The sequence below is a fragment of the Electrophorus electricus genome, chromosome 26, assembly GCF_013358815.1.
Source record: "Electrophorus electricus isolate fEleEle1 chromosome 26, fEleEle1.pri, whole genome shotgun sequence".
Taxonomy (NCBI): Eukaryota; Metazoa; Chordata; class Actinopteri; order Gymnotiformes; family Gymnotidae; genus Electrophorus; species Electrophorus electricus.
The window spans coordinates 8394714-8409584 of record NC_049560.1 but is presented as its reverse complement, the minus strand read 5'-3'; the positions used below and the strand labels follow the sequence as shown (position 1 = coordinate 8409584).

Sequence of the window (14871 nt, the reverse complement as noted above, 5' to 3'; positions counted from 1 at the left end):
GTGTCATTTAGTGTCATCTCATTAGGCTGCACCAATCTCCCATACACGTTACACAACTCTCAGACAGCCTGACCCCTCATGTCTTCTAATGCCGGCGGCTCAACATGCAAACGGGCAGGGTACGGGGTCAGCCAATCGCCCTTCTCCGTGAGGGCCCAAGCCCTATACCGCACTCCCTTTTCATAAACCCACTGCGGAACTCATGGGTCATCGGGCGCGGCGTTCGCGCTGGGAACGGGGACGCACTCTGATCTCACGTCCACAGACATCTTCTGATGAGAAAGGCATACAGACCACAGACGCAACAAAAGAATGACAATTCATAAACCGTTTAATAATACATAACGTGTCAAAAACACCACAAGCAAGGCTGAATTCTAGCAGGTTCCATCTGATCTTGGAGAGCGCAGCACAACAGGACACCAAAGAACCCATACGAACAAACGCAAAATCCAAACATCTCGTAAGGGTGTAAGGGTCAGTCACAGCAGCTGTTAATGGAGAAAGAACTGTTATCACAGCCCTGGACTCCCGATTACCATGCGGATCAGATACATTAGGGCCTGCTTCCTCGTGCGTGCATGTGTGTGTGGGTGTGTGTATGTATGTACATTCTTTACACTGCTAAACGATATTACTGAACATGGTGATTACTGAAATAAGGGACGTTAATATTAAATGATGGTTCTGTTGCCTTCTTTGGCGTTCCATTGCCACGTGGTTTGCATGAGGAAAAACAGGGGACAGAGTAAAACAGAAAGGCTGAATAGTTCAACGAAAAAAATAATAATCGTAGCAGTATGTTTGTGTCTGAAACAGGCCATGTTCTCCAAAAACTTCCCCAGTGCGATGTGGCCGGTCACCTAGGCTACCTAGTGGCTACAGGAAAAAGTTCAACGTAATAATACTAAACTTCTGGACCCCATAATGTGTGCGCGCATGCGTGCCTTTGTGTGCACAGTTATGTGTTTTAGTGCACACGTGCGAGTTTGCATGTGCAGGCAGCCCTTTGCCAGGCTGACTGAGCACGAGGGATGGGTGGGTCTACACGGGGAAGCAGGAATGCTGTGGGGTTGTGGCACACATTTTACATGTCGCCCTGACGACATCACCCCGACAACAAAGCCACACATTCCTGAATCCGACATCAATATAAAAAGTGCAGAAACCAAGAGAATAGCTCTGGACTGTGGAGCTGACTGCTAACTGCCTCTGTGGGCGTTATGTTGGACTGCTGTGTCTGACATCACATACAGAGAGCCGAGTTCTGGAAGTCCGTTTTAAACAGAAAGATATAGCCGGGAATAAATACACCTATGGAACAGTCCCACTGATCTGGAGTGCTAGACTGACAGTGGCCGAGCCGCCTAGACCTGGAAATACAAGCCCCCCAGTCTTTTAAATGAGCCAGTGAGCTGCAATCGTGTTGGATCCTGCTACACTCCGACTACACTCACAATACACTCTCTGCTAGGCTCCTACAACCAGACCCACAGCTGAACTCAGACACAGCACAGGCTGAGTAAGACTTGAGGAGATGGTCAGAAAGGCTCAAGTACTGTCACTTCCTGCACTCCACATGTCACTTCCTGTGCTCCACATATTCCCCAGCAGGGAAACAGCGCACCGAGAGCCCTGATGTGACGTGCTCTCTCCGGTCAGCCTGTGAGGTGCGGCCAGTGGACTACAATGTAGCCAGTGAGCGGTGCAAAACAAAAGGGCATTTGACACACACCCATGAGTGCAGGACCCCACACTGTAGCCTTTATCTTATCCCGGGCACGGATAAATCAAATGAGAGGATTGATATTAGTCTAATACACAAAACATGCACTGTTAGTCATCTTAGAGCAGACATGAGAATGACCCATGTCACTGCAGAGCAAGACTCCTCCACACACACACACACACACACACACACACACACACACACGACACCAACAGACAGGACCGGCCAGGTCCCCAGCAGCTCCACAACCGGACCTCAAACCGTGGCAGAGAACCACATGTCCCCCAGAGACAGCAGGTTCACGACGGACATTACGCGGACGCCAGCCCTGTGTGCCAGCAGCTCTGGGGGAATGCTGTGGGTGTTCGTTAGGGACCACGGGAATAATCTCGCTCTGGAATCAGGAGGCCCAAAGTTTGCGCACGCTCCAAGCGCACGGCTATGCGGTCATACCCGTTTTATTTTTAACACCTGCCAATCGGCTGGGCGCTCTGTCATCATAATAAGGAAGAGCGACTTAGATAACGCTCTCAGCTGGCGCCTGCACACTGTCTGCGTGAAAAGGACAATTATTGCTGAAGAATTACCCATCGATCAGCTCTGACCAGACCGCCAGGTCTGAAGGGAGATTGTTAAACGGTCTGCTTAATCGGATCTCGGCAAAGTCAATGAGTTCGAGGAATTCCGTCATCTTCTCTGTACCTCCGTCTCCGCGGCCATCCCATTCACAGCTCTCTCCATGGCAACAGGAATGCAGCTGCCTCCAGGAACTCCAGGAACTCGAGCGCACGGCGAGGGTCCCGCGCACGCTCTCACATCCTGACCGCGTTTATTCTGCCATCCCACAATATGCATCAGCTCATTCTCAGGTCTTCGGTGGCCGGCGATGCGTCACACGTGACAGCGTGACGGCAGCGTGAATGGGGAGGGGCCCCCACCCTTCTCCCTCTGAAGAGGCACGCTGAATGAAATGCCACCAGTGCCGAGAACAGGCGAGGGTCACGGAAGGCTTTTCTCTGTCAGCAGAACAATACGCCCACGTAGCTGCAGCTCGCATTCCAGATCCCATGAACAGGGTGAGAGAGGGAGAGAGAGAGAGTCACTGCCACTGGAGGCGTGGCCTCATCTTTCAAAGCCCCTCCTCCTACTACCCAAGAAGGGCACAAAGCAATCTTGTAAACAATACAAATATTTAACCACACAAATGTGTAAAATGCAAAAGCAACCAAATGTAAAATGAAAAATGGGGAAAAAACAGCCGCTAAAAAGGACATGGACTGTGTTTTAGTGCTTCAAGGTAGATGCGCGAGGACGTGGGACTCTGGACGCTTCAGACAGACCTCTTAAGCTTCAGAGGAATGCGAATGGTTTTCTGGATAATTGCAAGATTCCGACTGCTTCACAGCCGTGAAGGCAACAGACATCACCAAAAGTTATTCAGGCTGGCAGACAGGATCCCTTTGATGCGTTTCTGTCAGAACCGAGTCGCCTGTGGGCCCTTTTCCACACACACCTCCATAAATGAATCCAAACTTTTAAACACCTCTCACACTACTCAAATCTGCCAAGGCTCCGAATGACATTCCCAGAAAGCAGAACTCTGGGGCATGATCCGAGCAGTCCAGTGGGCTCCTGTCCACTCCAGGCTCACTGCATTTTTATTGGACTATTCTGCTGTAGTTGTTTGGTTGGTGAGGTTTAGTCATAACCTCCAGGCAGGGTGCCCCTTGCTGAAGCCTTTGAAGTGACTCATGTTTGTTGTTCTTTCTACCCCAAACCCCACTGCCTCTCTTCAGCCATTATTCCAGCAAACAAAAGGAAGTACGCAGTTTCATATCCTGTGGACCGGACCATCTTGTGCAGCTGGGGGTGGGAGGGTCACATAGAAAGCATCACTCAGAAGAACATCTGAGCACGTCAAAAACCAATGAATAGTTATAACAAAAAAATAGGTTATAACTGTTACAGGTGGTCAAACTCTACTGTTAGAGGATCTTGGTTAAGGTCTGCACATGGCCTGAGAGGGGGAAGAACATGAAATGCAGTTATGTGAGTGTGTGTGTGTGTGTGTGTGTGTGTGTAGTAATCTCCCATCTTCTCTGGTTAAAGGCTTCCAGCTGTCTTCCCGTAAGGGGCTGTCTGCTGAAGGTCACCAGCGACACTGACAAGCATCGACAGCCAGAGACCTGCTTCTTTATTTAAACACCATAAACTACAGGACCACTCAGAGGAGTAACATTAGTTCAGTACCACAGCAGTACTCTCCTCAGAGGAGTAACGTTAGTTCAGTACCACAGCAGTACTCTCCTCAGAGGAGTAACGTTAGTTCAGTACCACAGCAGTACTCTCCTCAGAGGAGTAACGTTAGTTCAGTACCACACAAACAAAGCTCTCTCTGTCCAGCAAACTCACATATTGGCTTATTGACTGATGTGAGCACATCGCTGTTTTTTGCAGGCACCAGAAGGCCCACACACCTCACCCAGCCTGAATGAAGTCAATCACGACTAACCTCCAGTGAGTTATAAACAGATCGTCTTATCTAGCAGAGCGGCACCCTGAGTGGAGAGGAGCCCACCCTGCTCACTGGGTGTCTTTGTTTGGCAGTGTTTGTAGCCATGGCAACATGGCACAGGCTAAACGTGAGTTCCCAGAAATCCCCGCTAACGTCGCGTGTGCTAAAACAATGGACCTTGGCTCATCGGTACCTGATACTGAGGAGAAGCTTTCGTTTTTATAAAGCTACCCACAATCCCACAATGCCTGAAGGCCAAAGACCATCGACACCAGGATGCCTCTTCATACGCTCAGACTCAGGGCTGGGGGCTTGACCGAGAGCAACCCCTCACCTACTCCACAAGGCTACCACTTCAAAACTCAGGGCTTTGTAATCTAAACACACTAAAAGCACACCCACCCACCCAGACAACATTGTCTGTGGAGTTCCTTGTGTTGTCCCTGACTTGTTCATAAATATACTTCAAACTAAGCGCAAATAAATTAAACAGATAAAGTAATAATTGAATTAATTACTAACTCAGAATTATACAGTCCTTCTTCAGCTCATCAAATTTACAGACAAAAGGTGACAATAAGATTAAAATTAAGTTCTAAAAATCAATCAAACGATGACTTCTCCTTCTGAAGTCAAACATAGCAGCTCAAGGTTTGGATAAATTCCTCGGTCCACAAATTGTTACTTTTCCAATCCAAAGTGAATATGCAGGCCACAAACCAACGAGTTTATATTCAACTCAGAAGACCCACTAGACATTCAGGTTTACTTGGTTTCACTAAGATTGAACCCACAGGTCATTTAAGGTCATTTAAGGTACTTGCACTGCCTGCTGTTACCAGAGATGAAAGCCAGGCAGAACCAGGCAGGACCTTAGCTAACCAGTGCCAAACCCCCAGAAGCCAACGAAGTTACACACGAGAGACAAACGCCCAGCAGTCTGGTCAGAGAGCCAGTACTGAAGCTCTCAGAACCACAGCGCACGCGGCCAGCTTCTCACATGCTCCAGAACAGACACACACAAAACATTCAGACTGACTGCTGCCTCCACAACACATCTGTTATGGCTGCTTCAGATAGCAGCATGGCTAAGAATCCATTATGAATTCTTGGAAGATTCAGACCTTGTTTACTTGCACTTTTCGGAATTCCTACCACCACAACCGCGTCTACCTGAAGCGGTCTTGACAAGGACAGCCTACAAAGTACCCCCTAACAGTTCCGCTAACGTGGCCTAAGCCTGATCAAATACCGAGGAACAGACCTGATTCAACAGCAATGCTTCCTGACCTGCTCAAATCACGAGACAGTCTTATACCAGCCAGCACGCGAAAAAAGGCCAAAACTAGACCGAAGGTCCGGCCTCGCCAACCAGGCACGTCATGGGACGTCTCCCGGCGAGGCGAACATCTCTCGCCGTTGTCGAACAAGATTTTGTCAGTGGGCAGTGTTGGGTAACAGTTGAACACCTCCCTGTGTGATGAATCAGACATCAGTAAGGACTCATGATGTTCCCAAACCTGCTTGGCCATTCATTAAGTGACGGAGGTCTTGCTCTGCACAGCTGAGCGGAAAACAAAGGACAGTCAGTTCTGCTTGCAACAGAAATGCGTCAACCGAATAAAAATGTGGGGTGTGAAGGCTGTCCATAAATGTTGCCGTTTCTAAATATTCTACAATAACCACTTCCAATGACTACTACCCCATGCGCATAAATTGACTGATTGTATCGATGCACTACACAGATTCATTTAAAAGTACCAACACAGAAGGCACATTGGTTGGAATAAATGAAAGACCCATTTAGTGGGCATCCATCTTTGGCAGGATTTAAAAGTGAAATGCAGTAGAAAACAGGCCTGGAAGAATCCAACGTTTCCACTGCATTACAGAGATTTTTCATTACAGGCTGCTGCACCGTGAGAAAGAGTGTTGCAACCCTCAGGGTTTTTCTTCGTCCTTTTCTTCTCAAAAGTCCTCACAATGACGCTCACAGGCCGGCTTAGCACTGCCGAAACAACATCGGCGCCGAAGCCAAGAGAACACCAGGGTTCACTGCCAGGGCTGAAAAACCTGCAATATTTAGAACCCAAATAGGCTTAGGGAGGTGATGGATATGAATGTGGGATTAGCAAACATTAAAGCTTTAAAGAAGAAGAAGAACAACAACCAAAAAACAGATGTCACACAACAAGAGACAAGGGGCACTTTAGGAGGCATGGCAGGAATGGAGGTGCAGGTGGAGTGTGGGTGGGGTGGAATAAAGACAGAGAGGGTTAAAAGTGGGGTCAGAGGTGGGGGTGGAGGTAGAGTGAATTCGGGGCAGAGAGGAATCGAGACAGTTCAAATTCACCAAAGAGAGGAAAGGCAAGTCAGATCACTGTATCAGTCATATTACGACTAAACAATACTTACCAACAATACTTCCTGCAGTTAAATACCACAGTGTTGTATTTTCTCTTTTTCAGTAATTGCCAAATGTCCCCCAAGGGCAATAAGATCATGATTCTAAGAAAACATCAGACCAAGTTTTAAGATGAACACAGGAAATAGACTAGGAAGACCATTATTTCTTGAATTAATATGTTTTCTCAAAAACCATGGGCCTCCAAGTCATGCAGAAGCAATGGGGACATTAACTGAAAGAGAAATTACCCATAACAGGCAAACTTTTGTTTTCCTGACTGCTTAATAGCAGGGTGGAGGATGGCCGGGTGTGCAGCTTTGTCCATAGTGTAAGTACCAGCTGACGGAGTGGCAGGCACCAACATGTTTGTGGTGTGTTTGTTGGGAAAGCGAAGGAGAGAGGGAGGAATGGTGACCACAGAGTGGCCATGACCACACTGAGCAAATACTTACACACACACACACACACACAGCATGTGTTTAAAACTGCCATTGCAAATCACTAAAGCCATATTGCTTTAAATATGATTCACTATTGTAATGTTAGATAGAAGCTATTTATAGTGGAAAAACTAATATTCCTACAGATTCATATACAAAAATATGAAACAACAAAACACATTAGGACTGCTCCAGTCATAAATAACACATGATCACCAGAGGGATGGAACTGAGATTGTTTATGGGAGCTGTTTGAACATACAACTGACACTCACTGGATTCTAATCTAGGAGAACGCAGATCCCTAGTGACTTATTCATCTCCTTGGACAAGAACCTCCACCATGTCACCAGGGTCCACTCCTCATTTCTGAACAGAAAAGCCTCTAAAGACTTATTTAAAGATCCAGTCTGGGATTCTTAGGAAATTCTCAAGACTGGAATCCCACATAGCAATATTAAGCAGCTCCATATCAAGGTAACAGAAGGTCCCGGGGGGGGGGGGGGGGAAGAATTTTTACTGTGTGAAAGGTGCACGATGTGAATCTCAGCAGGAACTGGTGCTGTTCTTTACCGACACACACCCAGCATGCTTCATGCCAACACACCTTGATCCAGATTACCTGAGCAGAGATCACAATGAAACTTGAACTCGGGAGTAAAACGAAACCACTTTGCCAAGGAGCCTTAGAGAAGTTTTGTTGTTGTTGTTTGTTTGTTTGTTAATGACCGGCTAAATCAATCCGGTAGTGGCCTGCCGTCAAAGAGCAGTGAAGACGTCCTCTAACCGAGTTGGTCACCACACGTCCGCGGCAGGTCAAATCACAGGCCAGCACGCGGGGGCTCTTCCATAAATCCCGTAGAGCGCGGGGGGGGGCCCTTCCTAACCAACACGAGCTGTTGCGCTTTACGCCGGGGCTCGTGCGTGGGGTGGGGGGCTGCAAAGAGAATGACCCAAACTTACTTGAGAAAATACTTCTGGCCGTTGGAAGTGTAAGCCATCTCCCAGCCCGGGGGCAGCGGCAACTCGTCGGTAACGTCGAAGGACTGGTGTCGGATATGCGCGCGGTGCGGGGCGCTCGGGGCCACAACTGCCCCTGCCCCGGGCTGCAGGGACGCAGGGGAGGAGTGCGACCGTACGTGCTGCACGGGGAGCCTCGGCGGCTGGCCGCCCGAGTCGGTGCTCGACTGCCGGGAGTGCGAGCCCGAGTCGGGCTCCTTGAAAAAGGACTCGGGCATAAGTTTTTTCCTCCAGGAACTTGGTTTCGGGTTCAGGACCGTGTTGAAAAGCGCCTCCAGGTCCGTGTCGGGGTCCTTGGCGACATGGATGACTTGCTGTCCCGGCAAAGGTTGAACGGGGTTGTTGCTCATTTTGCTTTGTGCACAAAAAAAACTCTGAAAACTTTAAAAGGAAAACACAGTCCGCCCGCTTCAAAACACCGACACGAATCTCCTAAAATCAGGCCTGCTGTCTCTCTAAAATCCTTTAGGCCTAACAGTTCTGATTCTTAATTTTTAAGATAACAAAGTTAACATGAGCACAAAAAAAAAAAAAAAAAAAACTCTCTCATACAGTTAAGCACACAAGAAAGGCTCAAGCTTTTTGTCTCGGCTCTGCGATCTTCCCAGATCCCGTTACTGTCTTCCAGGCGTCGGAAACTTTGTAAACTCAACTTTTTTTTCCACAGCGTCCGTGTCAGCACTCCCTCATGAATATTTATTATCCCGTGCCCGTGTCAGCACTCTCTTATGAATATTCAATGACCCCACGCCCGCTGCCGTGAAGTTTGTAAATATTTAATTACCATGTCTGACAACATTACCATGAACTTTTGCAGTTACAAATATATTCATTTATAACAATTGTGTAGGTGTAGTCAACGCAACATACTTTTTGCTCAACATTGTAAACATTTGAAGGAAATGGGCTTTAAAAAAACCCCAAAACTTAAAAACACTTAAAAAGCACTTTAAAAAATCTAAAAAAAAAAATGTAATTTTGCATGTCACATTTTAAAAGTAAGATTTTTATACATAACGTTTCTTGATGACAATCACTTTTCAGAGTCACATAACATTTAGGAGGTGACATGTCATTACAAAGAAGCAAAGCATGTAAAGGTTTGTCATTACACACAGGTACACCTTAAATTAAATTTGATGAGAAACTAATGATATTTTCTGGATTAAATTATGATGACAAAATAGAACCGTCTTTCAGATAACCTAATAATCTTTAGAAATGTATAAACGGAGACTTTCTTGAGTGTTCTTGAGAGTTTTCAATGCAAACGTCTGATGAAATTAACATTATCATATAGGTACCGCCAATCTAAATTCAGTGTGGGAGGGGAAAAAGAAATTATGAGCATATTCTTAATTATAGACACTTAAGTGTTTTGATTGAAAATGCTAAAAGGCTGTTCTATATGTCCTGCACTCCAGGGATCCATGCTGCTGAAGGACCTGTCAGAATCGTCCCCTCTTACCTGGTACTCTGTTGTAACAGGACTGATGTGCTAACCCCGTTATTGTCACCTGTTCCCTGATGCTCTGTTGTAACAGGACTGATGCACTGGGATAGCCTTAGTGGTGATGTATTCTGAAGGAGCAACTTGACTTTGAATCTGATGTGCTGTAACGATCACCCTGTACTAATTCCATCACATTATAACCAAGTAACTGCTATCTTATGCTATCGCATTTTAAAGTAATGTAATGTAATATCAGGTCATTCACCCTCATCACCCAATCAGCACCCAGGTCAGTCATTCTCATTACCCAATCAGCACCCGGGTCAGTCGTCCTCATTACCCAATCAGCACCCGGGTCAGTCGTCCTCATTACCCAATCAGCACCCGGGTCAGTCGTCCTCATTACCCAATCAGCACCCGGGTCAGTCGTCCTCATTACCCAATCAGCACCCGGGTCATTTACCCTCACCATCCAATCAGCACCTGTAAGGTACAACTGCATGGCCTCATCAAGCCATAAACATCTACAGGACATTGGCACACTAATAATGCTTTTGTTTTTAATTCATCATTAAAATGTAAGTGCTACTGCTGACTCTGCCCCATTTATCTCAAACCTACATTTCTCTAAAGTTAACTGAAAAATAAAGTATAAATCCCAAATGTGCTTACAGATATACAAGAATTGACAATAGTACAAACAATCCACTGATTTACTTATTAAAACAATGAGAATAGATTTATTTATGAAACAATCAGACTACTACAAACTACTCTTTCCTGCCATGGATGGAAAACCCTTAATAATGTGTATGTGAAAACAATATGAAGGAAAATGACCACAGATCTAGGCTCACTACACTAGAAAATGAGTCTTCTCTCTCTCTCGTGCTCTCTCTCTTCTCTCATTTCCATTGTACATGAGCACAAAGGTCTGCCATACTTACAAATTTACAAACAAACTCTGGCATGAACGTTTCTCATGCCCAAGTCACCTGTATTCCACCCAGAATCTAGCTGGTCCAACTCCTCAGCTAAATAACATCCCAACAGCGGTGACATCATTAAAGGTGCAGTGTGTAAGATTTAGACGGTCCATTTGCACTCGTGATCTGTTCATTAATGTTTAATCACTTTGTAATAATGAATCACTGTGTTTCATATTTGGGCCCCAAAACAAGATGTGTATCTTTAGTATTTAGAATCATAAAGAATGGTAATATTATCAGATGAAGCAAGCTAAGCTTTGCAAATGAAGAGAAAACATTCCTGCCAACACCATACTGATGTCAGACTAGACGTACTGAAGTCAACAAAAGTGTTTTGCCATCACTACGCTGATGTTACCTTGAATTTGCATGCAAAGCTGCTAGCTACCATTAGCAGTAAAACATTACCACAATGCGGAACATGGTTGCAGTTTGCAACCCCACTACTGGATGCCACTAAATCTGACACAGTGCCCCTTTAAAACCCATAAGGCAGAGATGCTCCAGGACCATGAATGGGGAAACATCAACATCTGTGCCATCTAGTGGCCACTTTATTTAGTGCTACTGCAAAGTGTTACTTTATGTTGCGAAGGATTCGGCGGCAGTGGTTGCTCTTGACCTCAGCGAGTGCTCTCTCCAGCTCCTGGACAAGGTGCAGCAGGGTGGCAGGGTCCGTCTGCAGAACGCGGGCAGACCGGATCCCTCCGCTCTCCAAGTGTAGCTTCAAGCTAAGTGTAGGTTTCACCTGCTGTCTAAGAGTCCTGCTGGCCAGCTAGGAAAACACATTCACAGACACGCACAAATGCAGGGACACACACAAATGCAGAGTCACACACAGGCATGCACAAAAGTGCCAACATACAACCACAAACATGCCGACATGAACACACCCACGAACCCACAGGCAAACGCACAGACGCACTCGGACAAAACGTGTACATTCGTTAATTTCATTAATTTACTGCATTTAGCAACTTCCAGTTCTGACTGAACACAACTAGAGTAATGGAGGGTTAAGGGTCTTGCTCAGGGCCCCAACAGTGGCAACTTGGGAGTGGTGGGACTTGAACCGGCAACCTTCCGATTAATATTCCAGTACGTCAACCACTGAGACACCACTGCCACTTCCATACATTAAATTAAATTATGCCATAAGCTTTCTAAAGACATTGCAGGCTCTGAACTCTGCCTCAGTGACACGCTGGTATGATTGATATTTCTGTTACTCTAACTGATAAAATATAAAGTTATGTTCTTTCGGCTATAGTGCGTCTCTAGTTTATAGATTATTGAAATATACCTGCACATCCAAACGCCACTCAAGGTTGTGGTAGCATGGCAAAGCCGGGCCAAGCTCACTTAGAATGTTCCGTATTTCTTTCCGGTTTTCCAAATACAGCTGTAAAAGGAGTTTATTTCGCTCCTCTGAAAAACCCAATGCCAACACGGAGTCCTGGAAGTCCACTTCAGAGATCTGTGAAGACATGCAGGTAAAAGTTAAAATCAAAAATTGTTGGGCAATTTCAATAAATTGTTTATTATGAAATGAATCTCTTACCATAAGTTTTGAGCTTTCGGTAAGCAGATACATCAGCCCTTCAACGCCATACTGAACACTGTGTGTTGGTACATTTAGTTTTCCTAGAAGAGAATTTACACACCATCAGCAGTGAAGAAGCATCACTCCTCCCTTAAAACAACACTCGCTTGGTTACTTACTCGCTGCACCCTCGTAAATTTTGGCGTTCGATCCCTTCTTTAAAAACTCCACCGCAATTCGGCCGAATTCTCCTACAACTGCAGAGAATAAGATAACGTAGTACTTTTCCAATATTTTCATAACAACGCACAAAAAGACTCACACTCAAAGCACAGGTCAGTTCTCTGAATTTGAAGATGCACAGATAACTAACTATGGTTAGAGTTAGGATTAGAGTTAGGCATCATAACCTGTTCAACACCTTTCAAACTGTAGTCTCATCAACAGATGCTAGTTAGCGTTAGCTGCCCTAGCTAACTACATACCCACTGTGTCCACTTCAGATAAGAATCCCAAGTGCTCCTTATGCTCGTCAGACAAAACTAACAACATAGCTGCTCTCTTTATGTCTATACAGTCCTAAGCGCACATCGACGGTTATTACACAAATAGGTTATACGGCTGTACAGTGTTTGTGCACTGACGCTAACAGCTCATTAACTGCCAGTGGCTAGCCAACCGGTCACATGACCAGTCACATGCTCAAATGCGCAGCCGCAAAGGGGCCACTATAGCAAATCACGTTCTTTCAAAATAAAAGTACATTTTAAAACGATAAAATTAAAAACAAGAAGAGATGATATTACTTTAAAATTAGACATTGATGTTACATAGTGGTTTGTTTATGGATGTTACATAGTGTCATGCTTATAGATGTTACATAGTGGTTTGGTTATGGATGTTACATAGTGTCATGGTTATAGATGTTACATAGTGGTTTGTTTATGGATGTTACATAGTGTCATGCTTATAGATGTTACATAGTGTCATGGTTATAGATGTTACATAGTGGTTTGGTTATGGATGTTACATAGTGTCATGCTTATAGATCTTACATAGTGTCATGGTTATAGATGTTACATAGTGGTTTGGTTATGGATGTTACATAGTGTCATGGTTATAGATGTTACATAGTGGTTTGTTTTCCACCAAAACAAATTATGCATGGCAACAAATGAGATATTGTCTTATACTCCCATAATGTGTTTGTAATTAAATTATGTTTCTAATACAGTATCCTTAGAAATATATTCAAAACAATACTACTTTGATCAAGAACCATTTAGTTTTCTAATACAGTCTAAGATTTTCACTTGTATATTGTCTGTGAAGTACTGGTGAATTACATGTAGTGGGCGTCTAAATGGTCACAATGGCAACTTGTTCCCAGATTATTTTCCAGCTCGGTGAATTTGTTTTTGTTTCCTGGAAGGACTGCACAGGCAGCAGTCTGGATGCTTTTGTTATTTTACGGACGGTTCTGATGATACTTACATGTTCAGTATTTTAATACAAAGCATTTATTGATTTGTGTTAGGTTTATATGTGTTGGTTTGGTAATATACAGCATCACAATATGAGTGGCCTGAAAATGGCCAAGCAGTGCATTACATAAATGAACGAGTTAGGATTAGGGTAAACGAATGAGTTAGGATTAGGATAAATGAAGAGATTTTTGGGACCAGTATCTCCAGTGTTCCACTTTTCTTCCATCTGCTGATTCCCTAAGTATCTCCAGGGTTTCCTTCTCTCTTCCTTCTGTCGTGGCATTCAGTCCTTTCCGTTCCTTTTCCTCCTTTACAGTGAGCAGAAGCAACTGCAAGCACACTGAAGCATTCCGGGATACACGGACAGCACGATGATGAGGTCACCAGCATGGGTTTGTAAAGTGATGTCAGAGCTCAGAAACAACAATGCAGTCAGAGTCCCTCTGACCTCTGTGCATACAGCCAACAGAGCATGTCTGTGCAAGGATGACATCCTAAACAGAAGAAAGCCATCGACCAGCAAATATAGCAAATCAGATCACGTATCCCATCAATTATACTGACCTTGAGTGTCAAGTACCATACAGAGACACCTGTAGCAGAGCAACAACCGTGATGAGTGTGAAGTGAACATTAGCTACAAAATGTTAGCTGTTTAAAATTAGTTACTGATTAGCAGCTAAGTAGTAACTGGATGGGATTCATATATAAGTATAAGAAGGTGGTCAGATCTCAGAAATAGATTCTCTTCTGAGAAATAACACTAAATTGTTCTTGGAAAGAGCGTCTCAAGAAAACTGTTCACGTGTCACCTATGCAGACCAAGGGAATCTCCAGACATCTCAGCAGCGAGAGCAGAGTGACTAAGCAGGTTAGTCATAGAGATCTGTGGCTCTCTGGTTAGAGTCATAGACAGAAGTCAGGAGACAGAAGTCAGGAGACAGCACCACACACATGCAGTAGTGCTTTGTCTGTCTCCTGCAGAGTATGATGTGTTGTATCAGTCTTTATCAAATTATGTCAGATAGGTAAAGATGTAAAAAAGAATCTAGGATAACATTTATATTTGGATGGATAAAATGAGGGCAGGACACATCAGCACACTTTTTCTTTAGACTCTTGATACATAGGCTGATATTGGCCTGAATGTTTTGTCACAGGACAACCTGGGGTCAAATTAAAGTTACGTTTGGAGAGAACTTCTGGGTAGGACTTACGTTTGGAGAGAACTTCTACGTTTGGGGAGGTCTTCTGAAGTTCTTTAATGCCAGAAATATCCCACCACAGT

The 14871-nt window shown here is 44.8% G+C and overlaps 2 protein-coding genes across 3 annotated transcripts in view; both read right to left on the bottom strand.

Annotated features, from left to right (window-relative positions):
• wwtr1 (WW domain containing transcription regulator 1) overlaps positions 1–8783 on the bottom strand; it is a 36233-nt gene extending 27450 nt beyond the window's left edge. For both annotated transcript variants that reach the window (XM_035523243.1, XM_035523244.1), the window contains exon 1: positions 8055–8783. In XM_035523243.1, the coding sequence (XP_035379136.1) occupies positions 8055–8461 (407 nt within the window). In that variant the 5' untranslated portion in view covers positions 8462–8783. The remainder of the gene's footprint in view (positions 1–8054) is intronic.
• Positions 8784–8871: 88 nt separating this feature from the next.
• On the bottom strand, positions 8872–12786 carry commd2 (COMM domain containing 2). Its single transcript, XM_026997224.2, has 5 exons — positions 12582–12786; positions 12276–12353; positions 12115–12197; positions 11857–12030; positions 8872–11328 (listed from the first exon to the last, which is right to left on the bottom strand). The coding sequence occupies exons 1-5, from the start codon at positions 12646–12648 to the stop codon at positions 11131–11133; spliced, it is 600 nt and encodes a 199-aa protein (XP_026853025.1). The 5' UTR covers positions 12649–12786; the 3' UTR covers positions 8872–11130.
• Between the last annotated feature and the right edge of the window lie 2085 nt (positions 12787–14871).